This window comes from Leuciscus leuciscus, assembly GCF_965113295.1.
Source record: "Leuciscus leuciscus genome assembly, chromosome: 4".
NCBI lineage: Eukaryota > Metazoa > Chordata > Actinopteri > Cypriniformes > Leuciscidae > Leuciscus > Leuciscus leuciscus.
In genome coordinates, this window is record NC_138728.1 from 11,291,783 (window position 1) to 11,311,105 (window position 19,323).

Here is a 19,323-nt window from a genome sequence, read left to right on the forward strand (position 1 = left end):
TCATTTCGGTGTCATCTCTCCACTCGGTATGTCGTTTTATTGTTTCTCTGTTCGTCGGCCATACAAAGGATTACAGCTGTAGGAATCCCCAAATTTATACATAGACGATAAACATCATGCTAACAAAGTATTAAATTTGTACAAAAATACTTTACAGCTCATAATACCTGTCCATTAGAAATAAAAATACAATATTTCAGGGACATAACTGTGACATTGAATCAAATTCATCATATACTGAAAATGGACACCCACTATTTTAACTGGCAGTGCTTGACTTCACTAAACGTTTCCACAAATGGAAAAAAATGAGTTTCTTTTTCTTCTTTTCACTTGACCAGTGTATTTGCAGTAACACAGTGAAGTGTTGTGACAAATTTAGGTCGAGGTCAAGGAAAGCGTTGCAATGAAAGTGACAACTAACTCTTGAATCAGGCCTTGAGAACCATAATTCAACATGTAGAGTTTATGCATTTGAGAAACATCTCAGTGAGTTGCTCAGTGCATGAGTTTGGGGAATGAACCCGTACCTGAAGGTTTATCTGAAATTGAACAACAAATAAAGACACCTTTTCATCATCGGCAAACTTTCTCCATCAAGTGGGCTTGATGGGGTTTTTGTTCGGTTCAGTAGTTGGACCACAATGTGCCATTTGAAAATAGTGAGTAGACAGGATCTTTGAGCACTGACAAATGAGGGTGACATCACTCAATCAAAAGCACAGTTTCACACAGGTGGGTGAGGCTCTTCATTGCCATTAGCAGCTTACCCATGGCATTTTTTTCTTTACTAACATCATTTTTTTTCCAAACAGAGCTACAAATGTGATGTTTAGTGGTCTACCACATACGGTAGGAAAACCCATTCTCATGATTTGACACTCGTTTTTTTTTGTTTTTTTTCTTTAAAAAACAAATTGCGCACCCTTTGGGCTTACACAGGTTTGAAAAAAAAAAAAAGTCAGATGAGACATAAAACCATAACAGTACCATATACAAATTACCATAATGATTTATAACTATTTAAACATTGGTGTGAGGAATACAAAAGTCTTTTCAGGAGCTTTTTTTTTCTCATGGACATCAACCCCATGCTCGTGTTTTTGTCATAAGTGGGCACTGCAAATTTAAGCAAATGAGATGAATTTGTTCGTTGTAATATTCTCATTTATCACAGACAACGGAGTAAACAATATCGTTAAAAAAAAGGTCGTTTTCGTTTAGGAGATTGATGTCGGAATAAATAAGCTGTTCTATCCTTTGGGCCAATGATGGATTTCCTCAAAAAGTGGGGCGAGAGTCTGGAGACCGCAGACCTACAGCGGTTACCTAACAAAGTACAAAGAGTTTCCGAACCGAATGACCTTCTCCGTGCCATCAGTCTGCTCCGGTACATGGTCGATAGTGACCTCATGCTAACCAGCCACCGCTCAAAATCACACACATCCCTTATAAATCATCCGCCTCTATTCATAAAAATAGACATCTATCCAATTTCAAGATAAGGTGCCTTTGTGCCACCCTCTCCTTATGAGTGACACAGGATTTCATATTTGCCGTGAAAAGAGAACCAAAACATGGTGTTTCTCGTGTAGCCAAGCTCTTGTTTTTTTGGACAGAAGTACTACAAAATAGTTTATTAAAGGTCTCATGCATTACGCTATATCCCAAATTCAGTCACAATTGAAAAATGGCTACCGAATTCATTGTGCTGATTATTTTTTTCCCCCTACACACAGCTTTATCCTCTCTTGTTGAGCAAGAAAAGGGACCAGCTCTGACCTTGGCATCAGATAGAAGGAAATACACGGACATACACTATACACACACTTGTGTTTCAGTATCACAAAAATAGGAGGGTCGACGGTTGCGTTTCGGATGTGGGACTTTGACAGACTTCGTGGAGGCTTGTGAAATAAAGTCTCGGGACACACACACACACACATTCGAACTCACACAAACACGGACGATCACAGAGTGGCCAGTCCGATATTACAAGTAAAAGTCTCAGTGTTGCTTTTATGCATCTTTTGCTGCTTTTTTTTCTTTTTTTGAGTTGTCCTTAAAACTATTCTTGTTTATTGGCAATAAAAATCAGGGATGGCACTGTTTCAGGGTTTTTTTTTTCTCACAATTTGGTTTTCCAAGAGGTCAGTGTGGTCTTCGCCGCCTTTTTCACAGGGTAAAAACACACCCAGCGTGTCAGGAAAGGACCTCTCAGTCATGGTGGTTCATGCTCTGACTTAGGAAAGGGACTGGGTGTGTGCTAAAGGACAACAAGCCCCTCGTTTTCCTCCACTAGAGGGAGCCGTTTAGGGAGGGGAGGGTTTGCTTTAGCACCATGAGGAGGAGCGCTCCATTGCAGGCACCTTGGAGGAGTTCTGCTATAAGGTCTTGTTGGGGTCTCTGTCCTCTAGTCCCGCTAGCGTGGAGTTGTGCTGGCCCTGCTCCAGCCCTGCAGCGGGCTGCTCGAGAGGGTCCCCGGAGTCAGTCCAGTTCACAGCCTCGTCATTGGACAACGGGTTCAGTTCTGAGGTCAGCGAGGAAACCGGGTTCCGGCTTATGACTAGATCCAGTTTGTTCCCGGACTCTGCTATGAGAGGAACCACTAAGCAGCAGTCAAAGTCTCTAGTCCGGACGTGGTTTATCTGTGGCACAAAGCAAGAAAAAATTCATCTAATTTAGAGGTACAATATCTAATATACTTGGTGTCCCATAATTTAGCGGGTCTGCATCACAGTGGCTCACCTGTAGCAGTCTGTCGTATGGCTTCAGGCCTCCGATTTCAGCAGGGCCACCCGGACGGATATTGTTAACATAAACCCCCTTCTCCAGGACCCCATCAGACACACTAAACCCAAAGTCCTCAAGGTCTGAGTCCTTCAACAGACTCATCTGGGAATGTGGGAGCAGTTACACACATTAAACCTGCTGTATAACGATAATTGAATCGAGAAATGACCAAAAGACCAGTAATTCCCACCTTATGGAGCTCAACTGGGGTAGGTGACATGTCTTTGATCTCCTGCTTCATTCTCCTCATGGAGAAAGCTTTTTTGCCGACGTCGGTGGGCAGGGTGTTGCTGCGGTTTGCCTGTGTGTATTGTAGTTTGTTGCTGCCACGTTCCTGAAAGCTGGCCTGACGGCCCAGATGGCTTCGGGTGGGCGCAGGGTCGTGGTTTAGACTTAAAGAGCTGCCCGACATGATGGTGGCCTACAGGGAAAACCATAAGGAACTGAGCTGAGTACGAGTACATATAAGTGATGAGAAGGTTATATACAAATAAATGCACTCAAGGCACACTTTATAAATAAAGTTTAGTTTACACTACCGTTCAAAAGTTTGGGATCAGATAGCCTTTCTTTTTTTCTTTTTTTTAAAGAAATTAATTCAGCGAGGATGCATTAAATTGATCAAAAGTGACAGTAAAGATGTTTACAATGTTACAAAAGATTTCAATTTCAAATGAATGCTGTTCTTTTAAACTTTATTTTTATTAAGGAATCCTGAAAACAAATAAAACGTTTCCACAAAAGTATTAAGCAGCACAGGTGTTTTCAACATTGATAATAATAAGAAATGTTTCTTGAGCACCATAAAGGCATATTTTAGAATGATTTCTGAAGGATCTGGAGTAATGATGCTGAAAATTCAGCTTTGATCATAAGATTTTTAAATATATTGAAATAGAAAAGTTATTTTAAATTGCAGTAATATTTCACAGTATTACTTTTTTTGATCAACTGAATGCAGCCTTGGTTAGCATAAGAGACTTCTTTCAAAAACATTTAAAAAAAATCTTACCAAGCCCATACTTTTGAACGGTACTGTATGGAAATTAAATTGTCAGTGAAACTAAGTGTACAGTACAAAAGGTGACATTTTAAGCATTAACAGTTTGTGTTACACTTCCTGTTTAGTGTGTTATAAGAAGCAAAATGCTGATGGACAACGATACACAAACTCTTAGTAACATGCATTTTTACACACTAATGGGCGGTTTGAACCGCTTTGACTTCCACCATGGCAAGCCATGGCAATGATTAAACATAATGAACGGTGGGCATTTTTTAGATGTTTCTTGGAGTCCTTTGAAGATGATCTTCAAAAAGAGCCTGGTTCTGGTTCAGACTTTTACCGGGGACATTACTACACAATACTGAAATATTTTCACAACAAAAGCCTTGCTGCAGCTCTTCCATCATGCTTTGCATGAGCCCACATGCCTTCGTTCTTTCAATCCACCGTCATTTGCTAGTTTGTGTGAATCTCACTCAAACTGCATGGAATGGAGATTCCAGGTTAATGACAGGTGACCACACAGAAAACTCTTCTAAGCCGATGCATTTGTAGTAAGCAGTGTAAAAAAAATAATTAAACCAGTGATCAGACATGTAATCATGCATCTTGACATAACATTCGATCAAATCAGCATGTGAAAAATGGAAACGTGTACTTTTCGCACAATGTTTTTCGGGCCGTTCCGAGCTCAATAGTACATTTTACTGACACAAACCAAAGGCAAACAGTTTCATCGAATCCAATTGAGGCCAAAGGGTACATTCAGCGTAAAAGGCTTTTGATTTTATCGTGTTTCCACAGACAAGTGGGATGGAAAGTGAAGAGCTTTCAAAGCGATCCCTAACTTACTAAAAGCTTCTCTGCACTGACGTCTACCTGCGGTCTGGGTTTAACTCGAGGTACCTGATAAAGCAAAGGCAAGAAAATCAATCTGCTTTCATGAAATGTTTCAAGGCTAGCCACAAAGCATGTCAAATTCACCATTGTGTGACATGACAGCAGATATTATCTACTGTGACTTAGACTGACAAAAAATAAAATGCAATTAACAGCAGTCTAAAGCCATTTTCCAAGAAGTTCTATTGAATTTTTTTTTGTCTTTTATAGTATTTAAATGGATAGTTCACCCAAAAATAAAAATTCTGCCATTATTTACAGACCCTCATGTTGTTCCAAACCTGTTTGACTTAATTCTTCCACATGAAAAGGGATTTTCATGTGGAACTTTCCTGTAGCTCAACTTTCCAGTAGCTCAGTGGTAAGAGCATTGCGTTAACAACGCAAGGTTGTGGGTTCGATCCCAGGGGATTGCACATACCCATGTATAAATGTATAGGATAACGCATTGTAAGTCGCTTTGGATAAAAGCGTCTGCCAAATGCATAAATGTGAATTTTATGGCAGAACACAGTTAAGATCCAAAAATGATACACAAGAATCATAAAGGTTACGGGTGCACCGAAATTTTTGGCCGGCGAAAATGTTCGGCCGAAAATGCCATTATCGGTTTCGGGCCGAAATAAAAAAAACAGCCGAAAACATAAACCGAAAATGAATGTCACTAGCCCCTCCCATCTGTGAGCAAGCACTTAGGTTTCACTCACGGTCAAGCTGTTATCACGTGTCTGCCTATCAAAGATTAAGCATGTCAGCGGTTTGGAAGTATTTTAAAGTTTCCGATGAAGACACCAAAGTTGCAATATGTAACATTTGTTCTGCAAAAATCTTAAAATCTTAAAACTTTTCGACAACAGGTTTGATACACCACCTGAAATCACGACATCCAATTGAACATGAGTACCGCAAAACAACATTGGTTAAAAGTACCCCAACTACATCACAAACACCCTCGGTGGCCACACTCTTTGAAAAGACTAAGAAATTTGCAGATGATAGAACCAAAGCGCGTGGCATTATTATTTATATTTTATTGTTAATATTATTATTATTTATATTTATTGCTAAAAATATTTTAGGTTTTGTTAACTGTTAATAAAAGTTAGATTTTTCCATTGGTTTGTGATTTATCATTTCAGATCCATTAAATTCAAGCAATTTAAATTGCTGAAGCCAATATGGCCAAACCAAAAATATAAGTTTTTAAAAGAAGCCATTTTCCAAGTGCATCCTAAATTTTCGGTTTCGGCCCAGAATTTTCATTTCGGTGCATCGCTAATAAAGGTATAGTAGTACAAATGATTCCAAGTCTTCTGAAGCCAAATGATAGTTTTGTATGAGGGACCGTCACCAAAAGTCGACTAGTAAAAACACTATTTGAAATTTGCACTAATGAAATCTGTCACCTGAATGTCACTGTTACTGCTAAACATGTTGTGTGCGAGAATACATGGTGTCGAGGTTGATGAGAGATGCTGCCGTGTACTTTCAGGCAGAGCCAAGTGTGGCAATATTTCGATTCTTATTGGAATATTCAGTTCTCGTTAGAGTCATGCATCCCACAAGATGAGGATCTGCTTTATGGTGGGAAGAAAACTGCAATGAGTCGCTCAGACCGATATCAGTGTGTCCCTGTGCCGTCAGAGAACATTTTCTTCACAGCAGGCCTTGCTGTTAACAGGCAAAGATTTTCACCACTCGTTTTTCTGAATAACAACATGTGAAACAACAGCAATGTGATAGCCTTAAAATAGACTAGTTTGTTCATTAGTCTAATGACGACAACCTAGTTTTCAAATGGGTTTCCTTGCGAGCTCAGAGTGAGTGCAAATGCTTTTTAAATCGTTATTTTACAAAAACATGTTAGTATTAATGCATATTGTCCATTAATTCAGTCCATTCAATTCAAAAGAAAAACATAGGTTTTTGAAGTTATCTTTTGAAGAAAATTACTGTTGATGTAATGATCGTTTCCAGCAGTGTTGTTTATTGTTAACTAAAACAAACTATCCTTATTTCAGTAATAAAGCTGAAACAAAATATACATTTTAGATGTAAAAGTTAAACTTAACTTAATGTTGCCTTGGCAAATATATGAAATATAATAAGTATGTTGAAGCAGAACTAAAATTACTACAACTAAAATAGAAATATTTAAACATTTAATTGTAAATATTTTCAAAAGCATTCAAATGAACACCATTAAGCATTAGAATATAAAAATAAAAGCTAATAAAAAAATATGAAATACTATAATCATTTATAAATAATAATAAAATAACCCATGTTTGCAGTGACTGGATAAAGATTTTGCACTTACAAGAGCAATTTCTGGCCAATGAGCTTAACTGCAAAAATGTTTAAATATATTCACTATGATTTAAATAAATAATTAATTTAAACAATGTTAAAGATTTTTTTTTCCAGGCCTGGAAATTACAGTTTTGAAATGTCCTGGTTTTAAAGTATATTTTAACTTTACTCAACATTTTAACATTACTCAAATGAAAATCAGCTATTTATTTACTTAAAAAAATTAATCTGGCAACAAAATGACTCGGTAGGCATATCCCTAACATAATTGTGAAAGAGATTTATGATTTGGAACAACACAATTGTGACTAAATGAAGACAGAATCCTGGTGAACGACAACTTTAACACGTCATAATGCGTTTTGAATGCACCCCCAGGATCTGAAGTGGATGCCAATAGTGGTTGTCTGCGAATCCCCCCCCCCCCCCCCCCCCCCACCCCCTTTCAAGCAGGCCCCCAGCAAGAGACACTGAGCCCATTAGCACGACGAGAGCACTTGGGTGCCAGCGCTACAAGCAAAGAGGAAGCCCAAAGGAAAGAAAGGGGTACCAAGATGGCCAGGTTTCTCTTATTCAGAAGCCTGTCTGGCTTGTCCTGGAAAAAGAAGGAGCTGTTACACAAAACAAGGGTTGGTACTGCATGCTACTGAAAAAATATGGGGGGAGGGGGGGGTTGATGAATGGAAAGAGCTAAAGGGTGAACGTGGGGAGAGGGAAATGAACACAAACGGATGGCATTTTTCTTCCCAAGTTACCTCAAGTTCTCGCAAGATCCCGGACTGGCCGCACGTCTCCAGGTCTTCGAGCGCTTGGGACCAGAAGTTCTCCTCCTGGTCTGGCTCCGTCCCATCGTGCCCCACCGTAAACCTGTTTGAAACACAATGGGACGTTTTAACCGCCTAGTACGTGCAAACTACGGCGGCCAATGAGCAGGCAGGTGTAACAGTGATGAACGCAGGGGACGACCAATGATCTGTGCAGGCTATGGTGGGGCTCTTGAAGAGAGACACATACAGACACACCGCGTGCGGTCGGACACACTGTGATAGGCGGTGATGTCCTTGGTGGATTGTGGGGCTTTGGGTTATGAAGTGAAAGGGCCGGATTGGTTTGGGGAAGCAGTGCAGGTTAACAGGCACACAGCACTGAACCTCACCTGCTGTCTGAGATTAAACCGGTGGGGAGCGTGGATGCCCTGTAATGGGAGATCAGCTTCAATCAATAACACAAACGGCATGGGTATAGAGTCAAACCAGATCACTCAGTCTGTCACTTTTTAACAGCGGTGTTTTAGCTTTTACATCCTGTACATAACACATTTTGAGCGCCTTCGACTAAAAAGCATTTCTCCACCACTCTCAAACGACAAAGAAAAATGTGTTGGAGTAGATGGGGGAAGTTTTGCATTGTACAGATTTAAATACAGAATGCTGACAATATGTGAAAAGACTGAATGCATGAAAGTACAGGTTGTTTCTTCTCAGAGCATTTATTTTTATTCTGTATTGCTAGAGTAGGCTACATGAGATCTATACATGTTTTCTAGATGATTTGTTATAGTTCCTAAAATTGACAAACATGAAATGGCATTTCCCAACATATTTTTCTCCCATCCATAATATAACATGTGTTACAAACATGAGTGAAACAAAAAATAGAGGCACTGCAACTACTAAAAAAGTAGAAGAAAAAAAAGAAAATATAATGAATTATAATTTTTTTAAATATAATTATCTCCCAATTTTTTGGGTAATATGTTTATATTTTAAAATTAATGATTGTATATATATTTTTAGTTTTGCTTAGCCATAGTGTGAATTAAAAAATAAATAGCAGCGTAAAACACCAAAACGAAGCCTGTGCCAACTATTTGAATCGTTAATAAAATAAATAAATTCGCCATTGATAAGTGGTAATCCTAACATGGTTAGTACCCGCTCGTCTGCTATTTAGCCAATCAATTACAACTACTGGATGAAGGTTATACCAGATAATTAATATTCATGAGCCAGGCTGATTTATAATGTGTCCACTTTTCAGGTCATTCCTACACCCCTGATTTTGACTTGGATTGTGGAAAAATTGACACAATAAGACCCGGGATGTGTATTAAGAAACCAAGTAAATGAGGTCAACTTTGACGTCAACTTTAAGGCAGCCCACAGTCACCATTAAATGGAAACTGTGCAATCCTGAGACAAAACCTCAAAGGGTGATCATAACTCCAGTGTCAGCTAAATACTTTAAAAAGGCCTTCTTTCTTCCTAAGAGCCGCTGGCTTCATTGCTGCACACAGGAGCCCTTTAAGCTTTTGATCTACAGCACAATGAATCTGAATTACAAATATTCAACAGCACGAGCTAACAAAGAATAAAGCAGAATCACCCCAAAAACGATCGATCAAAGCTCCAGTAACAGCCTTTTTGACAATACAATGTGCTGCAAATGTACCGCACAGCTGAGTTAATATTATGACTGAGAGTCACATTTTAGGTTGAAACAAAGACTATTTCACACAGAAGACACACTTAATGTGAACTTTAAAGTCAGTTCACTTCTTAAAAATTGTACTGATGGTCTCCTCTGAGACTGTCTTTAGAATTTAATGAATTTGAGAAGTCAACAAAACATTAAGCAACATTGCCTGCCTTCACACAATACCTTTCTGTACAGTCTGGCACTAAACTAGTCCATGATTCAATGGATATTGACACTTCAGTACTTCATTTCCAGGGAAATAAAGAAGTAATAACTCATGGAATATTAATGTCTTCAATGGCAGAAAAGTTTAATCTATTTCACTCTATTTTCAAGTCTTGTGTACTTTGCTAATGTAGTATAAAATTCCTTGTGTACTTTGCTAATGCAGTATAAAATCCATCCAATGAATTCAAGACATCACATTAACCATCTAATAAACCTGGCGACCTTAATATATACTTAATATTTCACCCAAAAATGAAAATTCTCTCATTATTTTCCCATTATTGTATGTTATTCCAAACCTGTATGATTTATCATCCCCTTACAGAAAAGAATATTCCATGAAAAAAAAATAATAGCATATGGTTTTGGAACGACTTGAGGTTGAGCACATAGTGAACTATTCCTACAAAATGAAGATTCGTTATATATGCTGCAATGTGAATTTAAACGACTGAGTATAGTTTACAGGCAGTATGTTGACGTACCCGCTAGCACTTGGCCTGTCCCACTCATCCACACCGAGTCCGAAGTCTGGCAGGATGTTGTTCCTCTGCCGGCTGCTGTTGACCGGGGAGAGGCTGCCCCGGCTGGGCTTGGCATTCCTCCACTCATGGCTGTGGAAACTGTAGCCCGATGCCTGGAAACCAGTGGGAGCTAAAACAAACACACACAACCAAGTCCAAAATTTACTTTTTTTGCCACTTTTGCCAATAGCGGGTGAACTGAGAAAATGTACTATCCATAAATATTTCTTACATGCTTTGAAATTGTATTTTGTATGTTTATTATCAAAATAATAATAATGATAATAAATGTAGTTTGGATAAAATAGCTAAATGATTCCATTGAAACAAACAAAAAACATTATTATTAATGATTATTGTAACATTAAGGTTCCATTTATTAACAATAAAATGAACTAACAATGAAAAAATACCTGTAACCTTAGTGTTAATTTCATAATTTACTAATGCATTATTAAAATCTAAAGTCTTATCTGTTAATGCACTGTGAACTAACGAGCAAACAATTAACAGTTGTATTTTTACTAGCATTAACAAAGATTAATAAATCATGTAAAAAAAAAAAGATTGTTCATTGTATTGTGCATTAATGCGTTAACTAATGGGAACCTTATTGTAAAGTGTTACCATGATGATAACATTAACAACAAAAAATAATGCTAAATTCAGTTTAGATAAAATACCTAAATCCATTGAAAAAAAACTAATATTATAAAAACTACAACAACGAGATAGTTTAGCTAAATTCAAGGTAAATGATTGCATTGAAATAAAAATAACCAACATAGTATAATTACTATAAATAAATTCAAGTTATTTGACAAAATGCATTATGTTGTTCCTGCTACAGTTACAAGCCAACTGGTGAGGTCACAACATTACTCGCATTTGGCAAGTGTTATTGTACCCTGCGCACAACATTAGCCTGCTGATATGAGGGGGAGGGATCAATTTGACTGTAAATGAGAGAGAGAGAAAAAGCAGTGGCACTGGCAATGTTTCCCAGAAGAAAGAGTCCATTTCTGCATTACGCTGCACTCTCACACACAACACCGGCGCTGGAGCTCCTGGATGCACGGGTTCCCAGGCTCCGCTCATTAATCTGGCTCAAGACTGCTGGAGGGCAGGGTGAGGACTATAGGGAGAGTGGAGAACAACATGCTAGCTGTGTTCACACACTCATCTCCGGAGGGAGTCACGCCATTGTGTTTTATACGCTTTGGTCTGATTCTCCCTCGGCGACCACCGCAAAGCGCTTGCATAGCCTCAGGGTTTTAAGATTCACCAGCAACTCAATAAGGATTAACTGCTTGTGATTTGTTCACCCCTCAGGGCTCGAGAAGGTGGAGGAATCCTTAATGAGACTCTCGATAGCTATTTTAGAGTTATGTCCCTTTTTCAAGGAAAGAAGTTTTGGAAATGCTGAATGATGATACATGCAGGAATTAATATCCCTCTAAACTGCACATGCGCAGCTGCGTGCTAATGATGTTGCTCATACGCACTGTGCAGAAAAAGACAAACAAAACCAGCAACGATGTCTTGAAACAGAGTTAAAATGGTCCGCTGATTTTTCAGTATGGAATAGAAAGCTGTGAGAAATCTTGTGCATGGTAAAGTGCACAATGCTAATTAATGCGCAAGGCAGAGGAGGTCATAGTGGCACCAAATGTCACAAATAATGACTGTTATAAAGCGTGTTATTTTAGATTATAATGTTGCATTGTTATTTTTATGCCTTGCTTTCTAAAGGTCCCAACAAATAAGACAGACAAAACAGGTTCTCTTGAAAAAACGAGAGAAAACTAACTCAAGAGTAACTCATGAACTCTATACCAGTAATTCCCAACTGGTTTTGCCGTCAATTTTGTTAATTGTACAAAAGTCAATAGAAATGATTTATTAACAATACCACTAACTACAAACTATAGGAAGAGTACAAAAAATGCCAAATAAATAAAATGGGAATAATAGAAAAATTGAATACATAAACTACGTTTAGTGCATTCTGGGATAAAATAAATAAATAAAAGAAAAAATATTTATAAATATTTAAAATAATATTTTAGAAAATATATATTACATAAACATTTGTATATCTAATTGTATATTACATAATAATAATGTATTATTTTTTACATATTACATTACTAATTAATATTATTATAAATATTACATATCTATTTATATATACACATAGAATTATTATTATTAACTTGTTAACATAAATTCTTGCTAAACAGTGACACACGTGTGTCTGGTAAGTCTTTCTGCTTAGCCCAACAGAAATGTTTTACTCTGCAAGATTGAATATTGCATGCAGGTAGACTATTAATCTTATTAGACGCAAGACACATGATTTCTTTAACTTTTCATTCCAGGTATCAAGTTCAGAGTCAGCTTTTGCCTTATCTCCGGATACAGCTGTTTTCTAGTTGAATCCCATACGGGCCAATAGATTGCCAGCTACCTTGAATTTATGCTCCTTCCACATCATCCATAATTTAAGGGGCAGATTGCTGCTCCCTGCGAATGGTTTCCGAATCTCTGCAACCATCTGAGATTCATTTATGTATGGAGCCCTGAGAGAAAGAGAGTAGCGCTGCCTGAGGGGAGGAGAGCAACCATATGAACCTGTTAACATGAGCGGAAAGTGTCTTTCCACCCCATCAGAGCGAGGGACATGGAAAATAACATAAGATGAAAGGTGGTTTTGAGGAGGTGTATGTCAGCAGCACTGGGATGAATTAATTATCTCTATAAATAAAAAATGACTGATGACATTCAGATATTAATGGGAATTAGGAAAAAAGTTTCGCTCACTGACAGATGGTAATTTATTTAGATTCAGATTATATTTGTAACTACATTCGCATTTCCAAAAGTACACTGTAAAAAAATTTAAGAATATAACAAGTTATGACAACATATGTGTCTACATTTGCTTTAACTCATCAAAACAAGTAAAGCAATTCAACTCATTTTTAAAGTAATTTTAATGTAATTTAAGTTGAAATGACTTAAACATCCAAGTTGATTGTACTTAAAAATGTAAGGCACATTCAAGGTTTTGTCCAGCCAATTTCTGAGAAAAAGTAAGTGCATCACATTACATTTTCATCAACTTAGAGGTATAATATAGTTTATCGTAGCTATATTTGGACGCTCAGTTTTTTTTCATTTGGCCAAAATCTCTTGTATTAAAGACGAAGTGCTGCACACAGACTGTTTAAGACAGTATTGGCTATGACTCGACAACAAATACTAGACTAAGATGGTTTTCTTAAACCTTGTGGACCATTAACATATTGTTTTTTCACCAACTATTTTCATTAATATACATGAGCGTGGGAGTAATGCCTATATGTATTATTCATATATGAATAGAAACCATTTCTCTGAATTAAACATTGAAATGTGTGATGTGCCTACTTGGCATTCTCGATTCAAGCAATGATTGCGATTAGTTTAGACCAGGAGGCCTCAGTGTCAGGAGAGCTGACTGCAATTCAAACCCATTACTGGCGAGTTATCCAAATGGCCATGTGTATCCCAGCGCTCATTAGGACTCATTTTCCACTTAATAAAATAATACATTTTTCCATATCACTGTACCACCAGCTGGCCTAATAAAATACACATATCCCAATGCAGATTACTTGAAATAATTACTTGAGTAAATAGATATCTGCTGGTCCAAAGAGAATGGAAAACTCAATTACCCCCCCCCCCCCCCCCCCACCCCACCCATCCACCCATCCACCCATAAATCAAATGACTAAATTGCACAATATTGATTAAAATTTATAACACAACACAGATAAAAGGAAGAAAAAAGAAAAACATAAATATCTAATCAATAAAAGGTTGGGTCAAAGAAAAATAAATAGTTTAGATCTTACAGAAATGGTAGGTAACAACACGTTCCGGAAACTTTTAAAACAAATGTCGTGCTCTCGTTTGCAATTAGAATCTGAAATGCCTGCTGGAACACTCTAAATGGCAGAAGCAATTTACAAAAGTAATTTTGGCCAGAAAATTTCAACAAATGGGACAGTTCATGTCGCTTTGCTGAAATAATGTAGCTCCAATTATATTTTGCCCAGAGGGTACTGGGACTTATTTACTGCAGTAAAACGTATTTAAAAGCTGAAAGATAGAAATGCTAATTGCGTTTTGTGAAAAGTACCAAAAAATAAACATTATAACCACTCACACTCAAATTTACCCTGGGTGCTGAAGGTGGCGTCAATGGCAGAACCATCCCAGGATTCCACTGCGCTGTCCACACTGGGGATGGTGGTGGAATAGATGTCTGAGAGTTTTACAGGTTTCTGCCCAGTCTGACCCTCGTCCTCCATATCGCTCAGATCATTCATGCGACCCGTTACCGAGGGCTGCTTCGGGCTCGGCACTGTAGAAAGAACGAAATAAAGACGATGATTGTCTGAGCCCTCGGATCACAGTCAATAGACCAGAGAGATCCAGACTTTACTGGATATTGGGCTCACAAATCAGTGCTCATTTGATCTTTTGCTCTCGGATAAGGAACTTTACTTTGTCTACTGTCAGTCTACAGTATATGATTGATGGAGACAAAACTAATTAGACCTTAGGCTTTAATGACTCACGGCTAGGCAGCTTTATTGCATTTTGGAGCTACAGTAAGATGTACAGTAGTGTGGGAGGTAATGTGTGTGAGAAAGAGCGACGAGAAAATAAAAGCAAAGAATGTGCCAATCAAAAGTTTGGGAAATATAATAAGAAAAATTATGTTTTAGAAAAATTAGTGAATAACAATTAGTAAATAATAATTAAAATGATACAAAACATAACTAATTTCTGAATTAAGTAACCAAAAATGTTAAACAAACAAATATAATAAAATATATTTCCTTCACTATCCACCCCAAATCATCTATTTAAATCAAATAAATAAATACACATTAAAAATTAAAATAAATAAACAAACCAATTAAACACATTCAGGGTATGTTTACACGACAACGATGTACTAAAAACAGATGACAAGTTGTCAAAACGATCCCCGTTCACACGGATCTGTGAAAATAACTAAAAAGGCTGTATTATGCATGCCAGGCCAGTAGTTGGCGATGTCACTTTGTCAAGAAACACCCCGCGAACACATAGCATGCATGCATGAACATGTAATGCGCATGACGGCACCGTTTTCACAAATTCGCGTTTTTGTTGTTTACATGGAGACGGTAAAGGTACCGTTTTCAAAACCTTGCACTTTGAATCTTGTTTTTAAAAGCTTGCGTTTTCAGGCCCCCAAAACGCTGTTGTCATGTAAACGAACGGCCAAAACAAACTTTACGTTTTCTCAGTTGAAAACAGTGTCGTGTAAACATACCCTTAGATTTTTGTGAAGATATTCATGGGCACCATTTATATTTGTACACAAAACTAACTAATGCATTTTAGCATAAGCCTTTGGCTTCAAAGGTTTTAAGGATCATGAGAAGTGTGACATTTGACTCATAAAAAAGCCATTTGGTCGTAAGCTTGCACGTCAGCACTCACATTCTCCCTGCTTCTTGATCTTCAGTGTGACGGACTCTCCAGCCATCTGCAGCAGGTGGATGGCCTCACTGAGAGGTTTGCCCTTCAAACTGTTGCTGTTAATGGCCAGTATGCGGTCACCAATGTGGATGGCACCAGTCCTGTGGAAACAAGAGCACAGCAACTCAGCTGCAATGCATCATTTCAAAAGCCTTATTTTTTCTTGTTGAAAACATGCATTCATTCAAATTAACTAGGGCTGTCCATAGATTAAAATGTTTAATTGGGATTAATGTCTACAGCAACACATTAACACATTCAAGTACTTTCTGAGAAAAGGAAACATTTTTATACATTAGAATTCTATCTATCTATCTATCTATCTATCTATCTATCTATCTATCTATCTATCTATCTATCTATCTATCTATCTATCTATCTCTCTCTCTCTCTCTCTCTCTCTCTATTATAATTATATAATTATCATTCAAATTATATAATATAGTTTTATTTATAATATATATTTTTATATAAGCACCTATTATGCCATTTTTATAAAGTCTTGATTTTGTTTTTGGGGTCTACTAGAATAGGTTTTCATGCTTGAAAAAAAAAAACACACATATTTTTCACATTGTTGCAGCACCTCTCTTCCCAGTCTGTCAGCAACACTGTTCAGTTTCTGTCTCTATGAAGCCCCTCCTTCCGAAAAGCACAATGTGCTCTGATTGGTCGGCTCAACCAATGTTTTGCAACCTTTCAACCATTTTGAGTGTTTCATAAAAGTGTCACATAACGCACAATATCATTCTGTTAAGCGCGCACTGCAGTTTTGTCATCTGCCGATTAAATGTTTGAACTCTTAAAGCAGAATGGATTCTGATTGGCTGTCAATGCGTTTATCATTCATCAGCCAGAAAAAAAATCGTTCTGAATGTGATTCCGACGATATAGTTTCTTTGTGCCGTTATTGTTACAGTATAGTTGTGGTATTAACTCCGTCCTTTTGGAGTGGACTTTGCTTTATAACTTTGCAGACATTTTTCTTGCTCAAACAGCAACATTACACACTAAAGAAAGTTAAAATGTAAAAAAGCACGATAGTTCCTTTTTAAGATATCACACACATTAGCTCTCTCTATATACATACATGTATATACATGTATATTTAACTTAAGTGTGATATTTCATAACTGTTGACAGGCTTGAAAGCATGAACAGAGCCGTACCTCTCGGCCAGGCCGCCTTTAGTGAGGCTGGAGATGATGATGGGGTCGAAGGGCTCCTCGGTGCCCGAGATTGTGATGCCCAGCGGCCCGCCGTAGCGTTTCAGCTCCACCGTGTAAATGATGGCGCCGGAGGTCTCCTGCTCGTCTGCAACACAGGCCAACAGCACACGGGCGTCCCTATCAACACTGCCATCACGTAGGATACCTCACAGAGGGGCAGAGAGCAGAGCGAAGACACCCCTCACAACACCGGACAGAGAGAGGAGGTAAGGAGGAATTGACCAGAAAATAAAGAGAAAACATGAGGGAAGAGGAACCCAAAAGGAAACAAATAGAAATGGGATAAGGAAGGAAGGCAAAAGGAAACAAATAGAAATGGGATAAAAAATACTAGGGTTGTCAATTTAACATGCAATTGAACATTCGCCAAGTCCTGTCCTAAAAGAAAAAGAATCCATTTTCTGACCAGTCCTATCTCAGCAACTGTTGTAATCTGACATTTTTTCCAACTACATATAATGTTCGGATTGAATATAATTTGCACTGCAAAAAATAAAAACAGAAAATGCACTGGTAATTTTCTGCCAGTACATTATCCAGTAATTTTACAACACAATGCAACGCATGATTCAAAATACAGGTAAAACACCTGGAAAAAACCAATACGGAAAATTCTTACACAGTACATTGTGCCGCAATGCGCCCTATTTTTACAGTGAATCTGCACATTATGTAATCAATTCCATTACAATTGCTAATTCATTGACAACACCCTAAAAAACAACCTAACTAAAAGTAAAAGTGATGTCTGATTATGCTCACAAAAAGTAATAAACTGGAGGAATGAAAAAAGCAGGAAGAATGGGAAAGGAAGTAAAGGCAATTCAAGAGAAGAATGATGTAAGATAATGGAAGTGGTGCATCCAGAAAAGAAAAAAATGAAAAAATGAGAGAGAAAATACAACTGAGTGGCAAAATGGAGATATTCACATGCATAATACAAAAAAATGGGATATCAGCTCTGTGATCCATTTCAGAAATGGATACTACACCTTACCTCTACAAATCATACAATTTATCATCCAAAGGAGAACTAAGCCTCCATAGCCTGGACCCCCAATGCATTTCAGATGTCAGACATTTCCTTTTTTCCCCAAAGTGACTTTATGCATTCAAGCTGTATATTATATGTGTGTCCTCAGGGGATTCTCTGTGCTAGTTGCTTTACCAGCTGAGAAACAAGAATCATAATGTAAATTAATTATAAGACTGAACTCGTTTTGTATGCACTCAAGTGCAGATGTGCCTATAGCAACACCAAAATCCACTTGAAAGTGTTTTATAAAATATTTGTGGCGCTGATTCACAACGCTCAACATCAATTAAGAGGTCTACCTGCCGCTTTGACATGACTACACCGAGAAGGGAATGCGCTAAAGAAAAAAATAGAGGAAATTCTCGCAGATCCTCAGGGCAATCGTTGTCATCTCCCACACGCATCCACGTCCTAATGAAGCGCGGATCACTGTCAGATCACAGCCGCTCTAGGTTTGTGTTTGTGTGTCTGCGCTGGGGGTCTGGGGATGTTCGTTAACGCGAGGTCGGCTCATTACGGCTTAGTTTTTTTCCACGATGGACTAATGGAGAGATGGGAGGAAAATTACCCCTATTTAGCATGCCAGTTAGCACTACCTCTCTCAGGCTGATGATTTGTTGTCACAGAAAAAAGGGTTTGTGAAAAATGAATGTCGACCTTAATGTTCCCGGTGAGAAAGATCTAAACGAGCCTCCAGCATTGGGCGAGGATCTGAAACACACGAGGTGCCATTTCACGGACACAGTGGACGTCCTGGATGAAATATAAATGCCAAATAAAAGTGATTCGCAGGTCTGCTTTGTAGTACGAGCATAACGCCCCTGTAGACGACTATGAAGCAGAGGATTGTGGGTAAATGCTTTTGAGACGCTGGATGAGGGCTCCAAGGGTTTCTAATTGGATAATTGAACCAAACGAGCATTAAATTGAAGCGATTAAACCTAATTTTCTTCAGTGCGCACAATACTAATAGTGTTAAGGGTGAATTCTGAGGTTGTGGAAGCGAGGAGAGATGTGTGTGTGTTTTTGTAGCCCAAGAGAAGCAGCTAAAGGTTTACCAGAAGGTCCTTTGGAGATAATAAAGATCTCACTGTGACATTTCTGACAGCAGAGCCACTTAAAATCTATACCTCAACTTAAAGTATATGCCAGTTGTATGTATGTAACAAAAAAGCAATTCGGGTTTGGAACAAGATTTTCTTTTTTTTACTGAGCTATCCCTTTAAACGG

General features: G+C 38.0%; 1 protein-coding gene across 18 annotated transcripts in view; it reads right to left on the minus strand.

Moving 5' to 3' along the window:
* Positions 1–19,323, minus strand: part of grip1 (glutamate receptor interacting protein 1) — a 245,683-nt gene continuing 226,360 nt past the window's right edge. For 4 of the 18 annotated variants that reach the window (XM_082168518.1, XM_082168517.1, XM_082168528.1 and 1 more), the window contains exons 17-26: positions 16,998–17,202; positions 15,790–15,929; positions 14,459–14,656; positions 10,204–10,372; positions 8,169–8,207; positions 7,768–7,879; positions 7,563–7,607; positions 2,984–3,214; positions 2,749–2,895; positions 1–2,648 (exon numbers count right to left, since the gene is read on the minus strand). In XM_082168518.1, the coding sequence (XP_082024644.1) occupies positions 2,385–2,648; positions 2,749–2,895; positions 2,984–3,214; positions 7,563–7,607; positions 7,768–7,879; positions 8,169–8,207; positions 10,204–10,372; positions 14,459–14,656; positions 15,790–15,929; positions 16,998–17,202 (1,550 nt within the window). In that variant the 3' untranslated portion in view covers positions 1–2,384. Of the gene's footprint in view, positions 2,649–2,748; positions 2,896–2,983; positions 3,215–3,359; positions 4,706–7,562; positions 7,608–7,767; positions 7,880–8,168; positions 8,208–10,203; positions 10,373–14,458; positions 14,657–15,789; positions 15,930–16,997; positions 17,203–19,323 lie in introns of those variants that run through there. The other 14 variants (XM_082168526.1, XM_082168525.1, XM_082168527.1 and 11 more) reach the window with 13 other exon arrangements.